Below are 17,098 nucleotides of genomic sequence, written 5' to 3' on the forward strand. Positions count from 1 at the left end.
CAGTATAATAAAAGAGGCCAAATACATAGTATTCGACAGCAGCTTGATGGAGATTATAAAGATGCTGAACTGTGTGCATTCAGTGGGAGGGGAAGTATGTGGAAAGCCATTGGTGAGCGTGACTCGTCTAACACAAGGCAGTAACCTGAAAATACATGCCACCTGTGAAAAGTCAAAGCATTTTCATGGTCCGCTCAACTGATGCTGGGGAAACTGCCAGCTGGTAATGTACGGTGTACATCAGCTTTACTTTTCAGTGGCTCTAGTTTCACGAAGTTATCCAGTTTCTTTCAGTTTATGGGACTACATTTCTAAAACGCAATACTACAAATACCAACGTGATTATCTATTCCCTGCCATTAGTGAATCTTGGAAAATTGAAGAATTGGCTATTCAAAGTACATTCCCCAACAAACGGTTCAGGCTAGCCGGCGATGGACAGTATGACCGGGCCGGATTTTCTGCTAAGTACTGCACCTACCATCTTCAGGACATGCAAAGTAAGAAAATTGTGAGTTTGGTGGTCGTGCAGGTCTCCCAACGTAAATCCTCAGTGACGATGGAGAAACTTGGTCTTATAAAATCACTGGAAGATCTACAATCGAGGGGAATGCAAATCGACCTCATAGCCACAGACGGACACGCTTCAATAGCCAAGACAATGAGAGAGCAGTATCCAAATATTAATCAATTTGATGTATGGCATGTTGCCAAGCCAAATCAATTAAAAAAAAAAAAAAAAAAAAAAAAAAAAACACCTCGGCTGCAGGGAAAAAAGGTTTTGAAAGCATTTCGCAATGGTCCCAGTCTTTCAGCAACCATCTTTGGTGGAGCTCTCCAAAACATGTGATGGGTCTGTGGAAATTCTACTGGAAAAATGGCGCTCACTGATGCACCACTGTTCCAACGTTCACCACTGGACAGAAAGCCAACATTTCAACCAATCTGAACATGGCCCTTTGTCCCCAGAGCAGGCACGGAAGAAGTGGTTGATACCATCTTCACCTACACACAAAGCCCTTGAGAAGAGAAGGGACTCAGAATTCTGTCACAGGAGATTGAGGTGTTCCACAATATGTGCCTAAAGTACAGGCCAAAGAGATTGCATTTTGGCATCCAGAGGATGAAATGTAGGACTTTACTAGCGGTATTAGTGCATAACGCGAAAGTGGGCCGTGAACATTCTAGGACAGCTGGAAACTTCGGGATGCTTCGCTACAATATGGGCTTTACAAAAAGAAGCAAAAAAAATGGGTGGTCAAGCCAGTATATGATCAAATGGAATTAGATTTTGTGAAAGGTCTCATTGTTAATGTCGTCGAGATGCATAGTCATGGAATCGCGCACAAATCTGTTCAGAGCACACATACATACATTGCCACAAAACATTGCCAGCGTACCATGTCCACGCAAAGCAGCTTGTTAAATCGTTCAAATCCCGGATGAAATGATTATAGAAACTTTTTTTGCAAAAATAAGACAGTAATCTATAAGTATGCATTTTGTCTTTTGAAATCCATCCTCTCAGTCTTCTATCTTGAAAATATAAAACAATTATTACGATTGCTTTCACAGTTTAGTCGAGATACTGTGGGACCTTCATTTTTCGTGTTAATGAACAATGGGTAACAGTGTGTAAGAATATTTGGATTTTGGGAGTTGACTTGCAATAAAGTTCCACAAAAAGCTGAATAACTGCTGGACATACAAAAGAGATTAGACATAGGCCACTAAACATTCTAGGCACGCAAGTACCACCAACTGTGAAAACATGCCATGGGGTAGGAGGCCATGAAATAAGCAGTGGTGGCCCTATTGGCAAATTTCACCTACAGCTGAGCAGCGCCACAAACAAAGAGCGGCCCCCTATTTCCTGAGCCCGTGTTTCAAAATTCATTTTATCATGGATGCGTTGACACGGGATGTTGCAAAGTAAGAATGTACGGTCATTTTGAGTGAAGGTCACTAGCTTTGAATTTCAGCTTGGGAGCTGTGAGGCCCCATGCACAGTACAAATTTCTATTGTTTTTTTGACCTGGAGAGGCAGGGACCATTCCGAAGAGGGATTGAATTGAAGGGGGGGGAGGGGGTGTGTAACAACGTATGATATGATTAGGTTGCCCATTCCGAAACTGCACCTAGTTACATATAAGTTCAGTTTATGAGAAAACGTTGACACGAACAGAGGATTATGCATCACGGTCTGCATATTCTTTTTAGACGATTTCATACCAGATCTAATCGAAATAAGAATAGCTGACAGTTACTGATGGGGTGACGTTGTACTTGTTTGTTCCGTTTGGCATATTGCAATGAAGTGCTAGTACTTCCATCTACCGGGCAACAGGGGCAGGCCAGCATCGAGACGCATGCCACCACGTTTCTCCCTGGCTCAACGCTAAAAAATCATTACATTGTTTTTGCACCTCGAATTATTCCCCCCAGTTTATGCATTACATTTAGAGCACAACATTCTCATTCGCACTGACTGCGGCAGCAAATAGAGTACTGATATTCCACGTTGTATTTTCTCAGTTCACATTGCGTCACCTCTGCGCTAATAAAGGAAATGAATAGTTGTAATAAAGATCGGCTACTGAGACACTTTGATTTTATCTTTTGCAAACAGTTACATCATGCAGTTCTGCGATTGTCATCTATTCCAGGCCCTGACCGATGGCTTCTTCAACCGCCAGCTGCAGCTACATGTCAATCGCTGGATCTACTTGACCGTATCTGTACGCAGTACCGGCAAAGAAAAAAAAAGTTTTATTTTAATTGATTCGGTCACACGGCGATTGTTATCGAAACATTTAATGTGAAATAAATGTACTTTAAGCGGAAACAACAAGACTGTACAATTGGTAAAGTACAGTTTCATATTCCTAATTGTGACGCGCCGCGAGATGTGTTGTTTTCCGGGTTCCGCGTCTAGTCGCATAGGTGACGACTGGGCGCGTTTGGCCACGCTGCCCAGCAACGTCACGGAGAGAGGCGGAGAATATAAATGATTAGGTGATGTCAGGCTCAGGGGCGGGGCATATGATTTAGTGCCGCAAACGCAGGTCACCCAGGGCGATGCAGCAAATAAGACTATCACAAGATGGCGTGCCCTGCTGCCCGATTTTCCTTGTGTTCATGAGACGAAAACTTGGGTAAGGTGCATATGAAATGTTTGTATGATCGAATTAAGATTAAAACCACATGGCCAACCCATAGGGACAACAATATTTCTGACCGAACCATTCCTTTAAGCTATTGCCACAGGTTGAGACAGTTAGAGGTTCAGAAAGAATTACACATGCAAGAATTCGTTTTTGATAGGGAGAAGCATCCAGGTAATACACAGAACTGCCCACTTTCTGCACACCCATCTGATGCAGACCTCGCAAATGTGTAAAAATCCCACTCGACCTGCAGGGCGAGTGCCTTGGTTTACATACTCTACCCAAGAGAAATGCACTCACCCCAGGTTGATGGCGGACCAAATATTTACCAATGGTTCCTGTAAAATGGTGCAAGTCACCATAAAGAAACTTCATATTTGGTGCCATGCTGTCACCCAAAGGCCAGCCATGCAGTGAAACCTTTGCCATTCATCCCCATACTCGCCAGCAAAGTAGAGTACCATGCAAATAGAACTCTTTCTAAAATCAACTTGCCAATATGAGTGGCCTACTGTATTTTGCGAGCCCTGTGGTGCGATAAGTTATTTCACTGAAAGTGAAAAAGGAAATACTTTTTTTTATATGGTTCTTACCATGCGTTACATTACATAATGAGATTTATTTTAATAATGTTCAATGAAATGAGTTGCATGTTGTAGTAAATGTTCGATGAATAGTCAACTTTATTGTAATGCAAGGCAAATCTTCATAAGCTTAGTTTCCATGAAACCCCTCTCTTGTCTAATAGGGCGAGGTATTAGACACAACTATAAAGTGCAATGCTGTAGATGGGGCAGGAGATGAAGGGGTGTTGAGGAAACGTGAGAAATAAATGAACACACGGAATGTTCACCACAACCAGTGAAAGTATGAATAAAATAAAGTTGACCACACCAATTACATCACAGCACTAACTCCTCTCAGGTTTCTGTCCAAGCAGACCATGTAGAAATTCGATTGCAATCGTCTTTGCCATCACTTATTCTACAAGGACCTTTTTGAACAGGTGCTCTGTGATAAAACTAAAAAGTGCTGTTCAGTAGGAATTTGGTGCAGATGTCACATGCACCCACATGATCTACTAGACAGATGGGAGCAATATGGTTGCTCAGAAATGAGCTTAAGTAGTCATAGGGATGGGGTGCCCCTCTGAGGAAACCACCAGACGGAAGTAGTTGTACGAGACAATAACCAGAAGTGGGCACTGAGAAGTGATTATGGACGGTTCAATGAGTTTGCGGCATATGCCTGTTTAATTCTGTCAAGTGACCTTCAAAAAGGTCAGGGGTCTTGAGGGCAGGTCAGGCTAGAGTAGTTAGTAGATATAGGATGCCATTTTCCTTGACTTTCAAGACAATTTATAAAGCTGCCTCGGTTTGCCATCACCCGAAAACAATCTGCGTGCTTGGTTTCTCATTAAGCTCTCCTTAATCTTCAACAGTACAGTTATGCTACCTCGAGAGCCACTTATAAATAACTGCATGTACATGTACTGCATGAACCAAATCAGAAATTCTGGGATAATTTGCAACAGTGAATTATTACTTTCCCTTTCCATACAACTTGCTCTGAACGTCAAAGGGCACTGGAAACCCCCTTACAGTTTTGAGAAAAGGTGAATAAATTCTCCTTCCCCTACACTAGCCCTAGGTTAGTAATAACTCACTAGTCTTTACACTCATTGTTGTCATTTTCAGCACAGAGTCGTGGAGGCATTCAATGATTAGGGAAGTGGTCTGGAGTATCCCATAGATGTTGAGGGCTGTAAACAGCCACTCACACTAAAACAGCAGAGGTTTGGTTTGCGCCAGTGGAGGCAATGGCTATATCATTCCACAGTAAGGGTAGAAGTAGGGATAACATGACATTTGAAGATTTTGTTGAACCAAGAGGCTCTGAAACTATTATGGTGGTGTGTTTTGCAGAGTATAATAACATATTAAAACAACAGTCACAATTTCGAAGTATTTCAGATGAGAACAGTTATTTTAGGTCAAATCACCATTGCGAGGAAGGGATCTAAATGAAAGATAAGGCAAAAATGTGTACTCTTAGCCCTAAAGGAACGAAAACAGTAGGATTTGTCACAATTATAGGTCAGCAAGAAGAATTATATATTTCTAGCTAGCTAAAACATTAACAGGGGCATGCATCTCTACACTATTAGTGGAGTTAAATGGACAGGCGTACATCTTCTCATACTAAACGAGGATACGTTGGGAATGTCAAGCTAGCTAACCGATCTAATTAAAGTTATTATTCCCCACATTGAATTCCTTTCATATTGTTAGTCAATTACTGGACCATTAACATTACCACTTGTTTAATTAACATAGTATTGAGTTAATAGATAAAACGGAGAACACACACACACATACACACAGGCGCTAGCATTTTTGCCATAGAAAAGCACAGTTACAAAGTCTAGAACTGGAAAAAAACCAAGTCCAACTGCCAAGTGTTCGTAGGCTTTCATTAACCCGACAAAACAGCAAGGAAAGGGCCCCCCCCCCACATGGAGCTGGAGATCTCCCCTCAGATTACTTCAATACAGTGTGGTCAAGATCCTAATGTGAACATGTAGTGAGGCGGTCATGACAAAAGGAATACTGGCCTAATATTTTAAATTTGTAAATTAAAGAACCCCTTCTTTAACAGACGTTACAACACACCCATTCATTTGCAACCTTGCTGCACTTATAGCTCATCAGATAAATCTGCAGATTTTATGACTATGCAACCACAGTGCGCAGAATGAGGTTAGGAGCTCAAGAAACGAATAATCTTATCAGCACTTGATTAATAATGTGGTATTGAGGTCAGTAATACGTCATTACAATGAAAAGATGTTAAAAGCAAGTTTAATATTTTGAAATAAATATCACATTTTGTTAGGGAAGCAGCTAAGATTGGCCCTTGAGGAAGGATCAGTGAATCTGAAACACGTTGGAAATATGGGATTATTTTCAATGCCAGAAGCAATTATTATTCAATATAAACATTTTCCTCTTTTATTGTTTAACAAGTTGGGTATTGTAAATGCAATTTACAGGACAAAAAGGATTAAGATAGTAGATTTAAAAAAAAAATGTTTATTTTAAGGGTCAGAACGGTGTTGGGGACTCACAGCATTTGTGTTTCCACTAAGTATTCACTGAGACCAATATATTTGAGTAAGATTCTTTTTCTAAAAGCCATTGTTCTAGAGAGGTTCATTTGCAAGAGGTAGCTTGATTCATATATGGTGGAGTGGTGTATTATCTAATCCTTTTGGAAGGAAGTTTTATCACAACGTAGTAATTGAGACTTCAAGTGGACCCATAAAGTTATGCTGTTGGAAGATCTTAGAGAAGAGAATGTCATGTGAGGGGTCAGAAATGAGAGGCAGACACAACGTTGTAATATTCTCATGGTCAGACATTTGTATTAAACAGAAATGGGTTGGATAAATACCTCTAACCCTAGAGTTTTCCTGGCTATGAACTTAAAGTTCAAGTCATAAAAACCTAGAAGCCGTCCTTGCGTCCAAAACATTCTAATCTGACACTTGCACGAAACAACTAAGGGTACAAGGAAAGGCCTCCGACATATGTTCAGCAAAAAGTGTTCATTATCAAAACAAACATAAGGCAACAATAAGTGCCCTCCAAGGAAAACAATTCTTGGATCGCGAGGATGATTCCTCTCCTGGATATAGGTAGGATGGCAAGTGCATTGGTATCAAATAAAGGGGTCATCGTCTAAGTTTGTTTGGATCGTTATACTAAATTCAGAAAGTTCTTGTTCAAACAATACATTCCAAGACATTCAACACTTCCTTCTTTTCTCTGTTCTAGATTCACAAAGTTCTGTTCCACAATAAGCTTTCTTTAACTTCTCTTGTGCTTTGACAGATTTAACTTCTTGTATTTTAACAAGATTACCTGGTTCCTTTACAAAGAATCCTTTTGCGAGCTCTTCAGATCTCCTGGTATACTTCCCTGCGAGGTATCTTTCCCCAAATATCAACTGCCTGGTGTATATCTTTTACCAGGACTTCCTATTGGTTTTACTGTCCTTTTCAACTTTGTTGTATTTCAATATGTTTACTTAAGTTAACACTTGCTCCAGCTTCCCCCATCCCCCGCCCCTCCCCTCCCAGCTCCCAAAATGGACATCTCATGCATAGGTATTTGCTCAGGCTTTGTCGGCCTTCAAATATTCTTAGTTTTGGGCATTGCTTTAATATTAGGTTTGGTCTGTATTTAAACCGTCTGAGCATCGTCTATAATTAATTCCCTTTAATGCATGCGTGTCAGTACACCCCGGGGTCCCCAATGGCTCTAGGAAGACCCTGGGCGCAGCGTCAACGACTTATAGTATGCCCATGCAACGATGCTTCCGTCATGATTCAGACATTTTTCCAGCTTTCCCTTCAGCTCTGCGTTCACTCACTGGCTTCGCCGTGTCATTTGGACCGGAAAATTCTGCTTCCCGGCACAACTGTACCTCCAGGAGGTCCACTGCAGCCCCCAGTGTTTACATGATCCTTCAAGTGCGCCTGCTGCCTCTCCTTCCTTCACGCCACCCCAGTATGTGCGAGTCGCATTCGCAAGCCACTGCATGGATATACCAGTCTTCTCGTCGTCTGCTTTCTCCTACACAGGTTCTCTGCTGTTCCGCCGTGAGAGTGCGGATGCCTTTTTTAATTATGCCACGCAATTGAAGTTTAGTCAAACAACTAGGTTGTGGGCTCCACTTAGTCTGCATCAACTCCTTCCTCCTCAAGGCTTTATTGGAGCTGAAGTCCATAGATGTTATTGGATCTTCCTCTATATGAAACCTTTGAACATGAGAAACAGGAGATTGCTATATTGTGGAATTTTGTCTAGAGTGGAATAGGGATGTAACGGTATTACGGTATACCATTAAAGATACCGTGAACCACTTAATTGAACAATAATAACCGTCACATTGTTCATACCGGTATACCGCTCATACCGTTAAGTGTGCTTTTCAATCTGATTTGGAAAGGCTGCAGTAAGCAAGTGCTGCGCAGTCTTGGTCTTGCACTGTTGGATGTGCCGTCTGCCAAGTAGTTTCAGTTTGAGCAGTTTTTAATGCCATTCCTTACACCACATGTGCCTGACACAAAATCAATATGTTAGCAATAGGAAGAATAAATACAGTGCCGAGAAGGAAAAGGGTTTACTTTTTTTAATGTAATTTTTTTTTTTAAAGCGCTCACACCGCCCGCAGTCATCGAGGCACTGTTAAAGAAATTGGTTTTGTTTATTTAGTTGCGTAATTATAACGCACTTAAACACCCAGAGGTTTCTAAGCACGGACCCAGGGATCGTACCTGTGTTGCTTCGTGTCGTCTTGCTTCCAAGGCACGCATGTTGCCACTGAGCTATCCTCCCGGGACTTTGGGTTGGCGGCTTTGGGGTTTATATATTTATACTGGATAATGTTTTCTAAACATATGACAATGGGGGGATTTCCCTGGTTCTATCATTGAATTTACATATAAGTCACACTGCGAAATTTTATCATCTCTGTGGGTATTCCCTGCTGCCATACCAAAGGGTAACATGTCCGTGATTACTGAACACCTTTTGGCCCGGAAGTAAACTAAAAGGCAGTAACGTAAAGAGAGAGTGTGTGTGGTCTCCAATGCTCAGCATACTGGCCCTGGAACCTCTAGCAATATATCTGAGGCAGCAATACGACACCATAGGCATTGAGGTGAAAGGGGAGCGGCATCTGATCTCCCTATATGCAGATGACATGCTGCTGTACTTGCGATTCCCAGAAGAATATCTCCAGTACATCCTAGAAGTGCTGGAGAGATACGCTGTGCTGTCCGGTATAGCAGTGAACGCCCAGAAATCCAGCTTGTTCCCATTAGGGGGGCACATGGGGATTGCAGCGGAGCGGCTACCTGTATTTCAAGTGCTGTGGGCGGTTAGCACATTCCCGTACCTGGGGATAGATATATACCACACCGTGGAGGAAGAACATAGGTGCAATACAGAAGTAGCCACTAAAAAAATTGAGAAGTGCATGCAATTTTGGGAAAAGCTGCCTTTGGCGATGATGTGGCGTGGAGCAATGCTAAAGATGGTGGTCCTGCCAAGGCTCCTACACTACTTCGGGAACATACCATACCTGATTCCTAAGAAGTTCTCACCAAATTGAATAGCATGTGTTGGGACTTTTTGTGGCATGGCATGCGAAATAGAGTGGCGTTATGGAAGCTACAGAACTTCCATGACAAAGGAGGGATAAAGCTGCCCAACTATGAGGCGTACTATGTGGCAAGCCAGTTACAGTATGTTGCCAAATGGCTCTCTGACGAAGAGACCTCGGAATTTAGGCTATTTGGGCGTGATTGTGCACCTTTTTATTTGAAAGAGATAGATGTGGGTACCCGGGGCGGAAATGGTGGGGCGCCCTAAAATGATGTTTCTGGGGTGGAAGGTGTGGTGCAGGGCATGTCAAATGATGGAGAACCCGTCCCCATGCTCACCGCAGATACCACTGGTTGCATTGACGGGGGCAGAGGCGCAGCTATGAATGATACTCAGGAACCACTGGGAACCGGCTGGGGTGGCAACAATGGGTGATATTTGGCGGGAGGGCTCTAGTATTACTTTTGAGGGGCTGCGGGAAGAAACTGGGTTGCACGAGGGCCAGTATATTACGTATCATAGAGTGGTACAGAGGATTAAGAGAACATGGCCTGAAACTGTGTTGGAGGAAGAATCAGATGCCACCATAGACGTGATATATGACATATCTGAGGGGGGTCATGAGATTTCCAGATTCTATGAAATGCTGTTGCCTAAAGTGGGGAAGGAGGTCACGCAGTTGAGACTTTGACTGGGAAATGGAGGTTGGAGCCCCGATGGGAGACGGGATGTGGGAACGGGTGCAGGGGTATCATAAGAAGGTGTCTAGAAACACGAGGCTGAAACAGATTCAGCGGTACATAACGCATAGGGCATATATGACGCCTTGGAGGATATCGAGGTTTGAAAATGCAGGACGGACAGCATGCCCCAAGTGTGATGAGGAGAACACGGGCATGGTGCATATGTTCTGGTCATGCCCGATCATAGAGCGTTTCTGGAGGGCAGTGAAAGAGAAACTGGAAGAAAAAGGGGTCAAGGTGGTAGTGGATACAGTGTGGGCCTGTCTGCTGGGGGGTCCCCAGACCACAGAAGCTCAGGCACGTGAGTAAGTTGAGGGATCTGACTTATGTGATTGCAAAGAGGAGGATTGCCATGGGATGGAAGTCATGCCATGTGCCAAAGGTAGAGGTGTGGTGGAGAGATTTGCAAAAAAGGGGCGGAAGCCGAAACCATGGCATGGCAAGAAGCGAGTAGGACAGGGGGGAGGAGGAGACTGAGTCCCTGATGGCCTGGAAATCACTGTTTGGGTCATTAGATGACCCGGCAGAGCCTGTAGAAGAGGAGATCGAACCACAGGATGCGGAAACTGAAGGTTTAATGCAATAGACTCGTAGAGGGGGGTGGGTTAAGGGAAGTAGTGGTTAGAAGTTAAGAAAGTGTAATGAAACTGTTGGAACATGCACTGTTTGTTTGGTTTGTATTGTTTGGTTGATTTTATAATTCAATAAAATGTTTTTTTTTTTGTTTTTTAAAGTGTGTGTGCGTGTGTCTATGCGCACACGCGTGTACTACCATCAGACTCCATTGATCTGTGGCAGGCAGATTATCAAGATGGCAACATGTTCATCTTCACCAGTAGCCAGTGGGGGAGCTAAAAGCCTAAATGACCACTTAAGAAAAGCTATTCAGTTTGCTTTGCCAGTCACAGCCGGGCCCTCCCCTCCTCTCCACACGTGTGTTTTTGTTTGGTGGAAACAAGGGGTGGCATTTCAGTGGAAAGTATGTTGAAAAGCCCAATTCTGTCCCTGGGTGCCTGGTTTTGTTTGTGATGATAAATCTGACAATTGATGACCTTTTAGAAAATATTTGTTAAGATTAGTTAACTCCACTTGCTATACCGCGATAACCATGATATACCGTCATTTGGTAAGAAGGTTATTGTACCGTCATAAAACTAATACCGTGACACCCCTAGAGTGGAACGAAAGGAAGGGATTTCTGATGTTTACAATAAGGGAGGGATTTGTGGGATGACAAGACATAAAAAACATGGGCATTATAAAGTCTTCAAGCGGAAGGGAAGACTACTGCGTCTTGTCCGAAGGGAGTCACCACCTGTTAGGGAGAATTTTCAGTTTCTGTGCCAATTACCTTTAACTGGATCCTGGATTATTTTTTATTTATGAGTGGAACTTTCTGCCACTCACTCTTTTTAAGACTGGGATTTTTATGGAGTCTGGTAAACGCCATATGTTGAATACAGGCGTCTACTTTTTTGCTTTGTGACACCCAGCATCCTATGTGCAGTGTCACTGAAAAGTCGCTTGGATTTACAGTTCCAATGAATAGTAAGATAATCTTACTTACCTTTTTCTTTTGTGGGTCCAGCACACACAACCCTATGTGGGGTGGCTTACACTGTAACTCCATCTCTCAATCCTCATGTGTCTTGTTACAACTGCATATGGCTGGTCGCAGTGGTTACTTTTTACTAGCTTTTGTGCTCATTATTAGCAGGCTGAAGATGCAGCACAGCACCCATGGGTGACCATTCTTTCAAAATGGCCAAATCCTTTTGCCATTTTTCGATTGTCAGTTCCGTCTGGGCTTTTCCATCCTTTAGAAGATTTGAGTCTGAGAGTTCTGCCTTTGGCGGGAACCCCCGCCCATGCACCATTGTGTCTGGGAAGGCAGGATCGGAGGGATGAGCCTCAAACTTCGCCATCCTTTGTGTGTATGCCTGGCTGATCCCAGTCCTAACTGGGAAGCTGGCTGTCCTGCATGACAGCTCCGAGTGTGTGAATGACTGGGATCCAGCAAAAAAGGAAAGGAATTTTGGACTACAGACAGTCGACCACTGGAACAAAGAATCCAAAGCAGAAGACAAGCGGAGACGCCAGCAGCACCTTTCAGGACCGCAAAAGCACTGGTGAAAGCCTTCCAGTTGTGCTGACTCAGTTTTCACATCAACAGGGAAGATCCCGTCAAGGGAGACTTCCTCCCTTGGCCGGTGGGACCAACTAGCCTGAAGACCTTCCTTTGGGACATTCCCCCGGACTTGCTGCCGACTTTCCTGGACTGCAGAATCCCAATAACAGGACCATTATTGAGTGAGTCTTCCAAAGTTTGATTATCCGTGTGTACCTCCAGAGGCAGGAATTCTTCATCAAAAGTCCATCAGAGTTCAGGACCGAGTAATTAAAGAAAATCCGACCAGCAATATTAGTTTCTTCTTGGTGCTATGAAAAAGACGCCAAAACCACAAAGAGCGGCTTAGAGGAGTCAAATTCGTTGCTGCCGACTCCTTCTTCAGAGTGCTGCCGCAGAAGTACACCAGAGGGCCCACGGACTGCCAATGGTTGCTGTCAGGTTGTGAATCCCCAGGTGACGGTCGCACTTTGCGGATCGAGGCCCTGCCAAAAAGCCCCATTATCCTGATAAACTCAGGCCTCAGGAACCCACGGCTCATTCATAGTGCAGCTCTGCACCAACAATCCAAGGATTAGCCACATACAGCATCACCACTGCTATCACAGCAGCAGATATTATGGACAGCACCACCATTGGTGTTTATCCTGATGAAGTCCAACATCTAACCAGGCTACAACCCAGCCTTCCATGGCCGAATCACACCCGTGTCGATCCTCCGTGACACAACAGAAAACCCCTTTTTGTGCATGCCGTGTACACCCTGTGTTAACTACACCCTGGACCACTTGCTGTCCTGGGTGCATTTTGTGTTGAAGCAGAAGTCTTCCAGACTGTCAAATGTGTCTGTGCAATTGGGTGGAGTTTTGTTGACCTCAAGATCCAAGAGGTTGATACTTACCTTGTATACCCACTGTAAACAGTTATACCTGTCCGTTGTCATTCACTTTCGTGCTTATCCAAAGTTGTATAAACGAACTAATAAGTAAATATGTGTTCTTGAAATAAGTTGATTTGTTCACTCTCTCATCCTGATATTTGTTCGATATTTTTATATGTACCCGCCCTGGGTATATCAGGACCCTGCCAGGTGCCCTTATATTTACTGTACTATACCCCGCACAGAATTGATAGGTTTGCTCGCACCAATCCACCGTCGTGCCCTTGTTGTGGTGCAGAGGGCGCAGACCATTTACACATGTCCTGGGAGTGCCCGAAACTGGATGAATTCTGGAGTAAGATCCTGGAAACACGATCTGAAATAGGGGACAGTCCTGTTTGGGGTGTGGTGGGCAGAGGGGGTTAAAAGCATGGCCAAATTCCTGAATGTGAGCTGCATAGTGGCTAAGAAATGTGTTTTACGTTACCGGAAGAGCTTTTCTCCCCCCCTCCCCACTCCAGAAATGGTTAAACCTACTCACCTGGTCCCGTAATTGTGAAGAGTTCGTTAATATGACCCCCAGCACACTCCCGTCCCAAAAACATTTGGACGGCCTTCAATAGCTACCTGTATAGCCTGGATGAGCCCTTCACTGTGGACAATTCCTGCCAGTCCTCTCATTAGAGTGTTGAAGTGTTGCGATACTCCGGGGTGCATCATTCCCCACCTTTTGTTTTATCATTGCCTTTTTTATACTACTGTTCTCACTTATATTTGTATGAAATCCATTGGTGGCTCTGATGTATGTGCACAATGGTTCCTTCCCGACATAATAATCGGCTAGTCAGTATCAAACACTGACTAGAACTAGGTGGCTAACTACACAGTTTCTTTGCTCAGTGCATTTAAATCTTTGAAATAGTAAAACTCATAATATATATCCGGCTCAGATCAATTAGGATTCAGTTACTTCAAGACTTCCCATTTATGAAGGAGAAAACTAAGTGACAATCATGCTCCTTCTGTGCAACCTGCTTTTAGAATGATTAATAACTGGAATTGGAAGTGCCAAAGTTCCAGACTGGAGAAGCAGTTAATGCCGGGATGAAAGCCAAGAGTGTGCGATCATGGCAACTTGTGCGTAGTACCCAACCTGTTGACATGGCCAGTCACTAAATATTTCAAACTTGCCGATGCATAAATGTGACTTAGTTCTCGTGATAAGAGCTTCCAAAAAGCCTCAATTTAACTGAATATAGTGTTGCTTCTCACATTAATTGCGAGCAGTGTAATGGCAGACGGAATCAACATAACTGAAATTTTCTAGGCACTTTATTCTGATCATCAAAAGATGTCCAGGTTGATCCAATGGAGTTAACACACATATGATAAACACGCTGCTTTCTTACCAAGTCTTTCTCTTCGTTTTGGACCGGGGTTGTTGCCACTATCCCTTGATTGAGAGTCACATTTTGGCAAGTGAAACAGTCACTTCTCAGTACCTGAAATTGTATACTCTCCCAAAAACATAATTCTTGGCTGGTGCAGGGATCATCACACATTGGTCCTCCTGGAATCTGCTACCAGCTATCACCACCACAGTATAAACGTTAATGCAAAGGGGGGAAAGAGGGATCAGCCAACGGACACTACTTGTACAGGTTCATCAACAGGCTTTCCCAGCCATTTTTGGTCTTACAAGGCTTCTAACTAAACCTATGGCTGAACTGTAGGTCACCTCCACTGGACCCTCCGATATAGAGCCCCGGTGCACCAGCATGGAGCACCTATCTGGCCCAGGTCTTGATACATTAAACAACTATTCTTCCTGCTAGTACTTGCTCCACTTTCTTAGGATGTTCCTCCAACTCCTTATTTCCTTTCATCCTGTATTGGTATTCCTCTTCTACCATCTACTTTTTGTGCACACCTGCTCCACTCTGCAGAGTAGTCTTTTCAGATTCCTTTCCTTCCTCTGCAGTCTTTCTTCCTCAGCCATTTGACCCAATTCCCAACTCGTTATTTCTTCTCCACCATTTGAATCCCTTACTCCAACCTCTTGCTCTCCTTTTGCCCATCTCAGAGTGCATTAACTAACTGCTACACCTCCCTTTTGCTTGTCCTTTCTTTCATACTATAACTAAAGAGGCTCATGAGCAGGGAAACCACAGCAGCTGTGCACGCATCAGGAGTGGGCTTTCCAATTGGCACGGACTGTGAATAACTAAAATATCCCACTGTGTGGCCGTTTGAGCTGCAGAGCATATCAGGGTTCCACATAGCAAGTGAATATAAGAAGTTATGTTGACCAAGTCAGTCAGCCCATCAGACCTCAGATGGTACGCCAAGACACCCCAAACCCCACCCACCCCATTCGCTACATGGGGCTAAATTGAAGAATCCTGCACACTGGTATTTGATCAATCTTAGATACTTATTGGTATTATCAAGTTGTTTGCTAAGCCCTGTGTCCACAGGCTCGCAAGTGGCACATTCTTTGCCTCCAACCTCGCTCCTTCTTGAGCTGCCGGGAATACCTCATTGTTCTCTAGTTCAGCCTGGTGGAATAACATAACAGCCTAGGGATGGGAAAGAGGACCCCTCACCACTATCCACATTCAAGTTACCCCAGTGAGGAAAGATTCCACAACAAGAGAAGAAAACCACTGAATTCGGTTGTGTGAAACGTCCCCAACCCATGCTTGTTCCCCATAGAATTTCAGTATCTTCTAAGCCGCGGGTAAATTCTGTGTGTTTAATGGTGCCGATTGTTATGGATTCTAGTGGCAAGATGCCCTCTTGCAAGTTTAAAAACATTAACTTCTAGGATTACGTGATTTGTATCGGTCATATTCGCCAAGTTCATGGTTCTTCACATTCAATTCAGATAAACAAATATTTAAGGATGTCTTTCAACTGCCACTTTTTGAGACTGCATGCCCTCCCTCCCCCCCATTTATTTGTGTACGTTTTTCACTTGTGGTGGTATTTTAACTGCGTGCACGATATTTCACCCCGCTTCCTCCTAGATCTCAATTCCCCCTAACTCGCAACAGGGAGGGACAAACTCCTGTCAAAACTGTGTTCTTTGATACTCCGGAACAAAGTAAACGCGGATTGGTCGCTAGATTACAGTTCATGCCGTTAAGCAAAGGCACCCATTGGCTGTGTGTGCCACGATGCCAGTTACCGCAACCCTACAAACCCCGCCTCAGCAGGCCATAGAAGTACACAGGCTCATTACAAAATCCTTCCGTCAAACTCAGCAACGCCTCCTTGCGCATGCAGATAATCCCAGCACCACATTGGTGCAGGTACTAAACATACATCTGAACGACCGTTTGCCGGAGGGCCGCGCATATCAATCTAGCGGCACGTTGACCCGCCTGTCACTCGCAACAGATAACTGGTCCTGGACTCCTAAAACGCTCAATTATTTCAATGGGGGATTTAAAAAGGTAGTCATGTCAGATGTTAACCCATTCGTAACTACCCCACCCTCCAAACGTGTCGCTTTTCCAGAGTCACCTTCTTGACTTCGAAGCGCTTCTTGCTTAAACCAGTGCCAGAGCCACTTGGGGTGTCCACATCCATCGCTGCCGCCATGTTGGACAGGAAATGTTCCGGACGTTTTAATGCGCACGCGCGTTTAGTTTCAGGCAGGCTCCACCCTGACTACTTCTTAAAGGCATTGTTGAGGGGCAGGGCTTCAGGAGAAAGGGTTTGCTGTCGTTTGATATGCGGCCCAAACCTAGATACAAACGCAAAAATGTCGTGGAAAGAAAAACCCACCTGACCTCGTCGGCCCACATGGATTTATACTCACCCCGTTTTAGTAAGATAAAGAAGACAATCGGCATAGAGCACCCAAATCACACATTTAAGCAGCAACAGATCCTTTCGTTTGTCGAAGCTTTTTTTTAACTACTAGGCCAACTAAGCTGAATTCACGTTTGTACGCCAAGCTCACGGTTGAATGTTCTGTGGTGTGTACCGACAAAGGTGGC

The 17,098-nt window shown here is 43.9% G+C and overlaps 1 protein-coding gene across 1 annotated transcript in view; it reads right to left on the reverse strand.

Moving 5' to 3' along the window:
- Positions 1-16,750, reverse strand: part of RBX1 (ring-box 1) — a 137,952-nt gene extending 121,202 nt beyond the window's left edge. Inside the window, exon 1 of the mRNA XM_069654422.1 lies at positions 16,620-16,750. Coding sequence (XP_069510523.1) covers positions 16,620-16,697 — 78 coding nt within the window. The 5' untranslated portion in view covers positions 16,698-16,750. The remainder of the gene's footprint in view (positions 1-16,619) is intronic.
- Between the last annotated feature and the right edge of the window lie 348 nt (positions 16,751-17,098).

Source organism: Ambystoma mexicanum, chromosome 3q, assembly GCF_040938575.1.
Source record: "Ambystoma mexicanum isolate Mex_15411 chromosome 3q, UKY_AmexF1_1, whole genome shotgun sequence".
Classification (NCBI taxonomy): Eukaryota; Metazoa; Chordata; class Amphibia; order Caudata; family Ambystomatidae; genus Ambystoma; species Ambystoma mexicanum.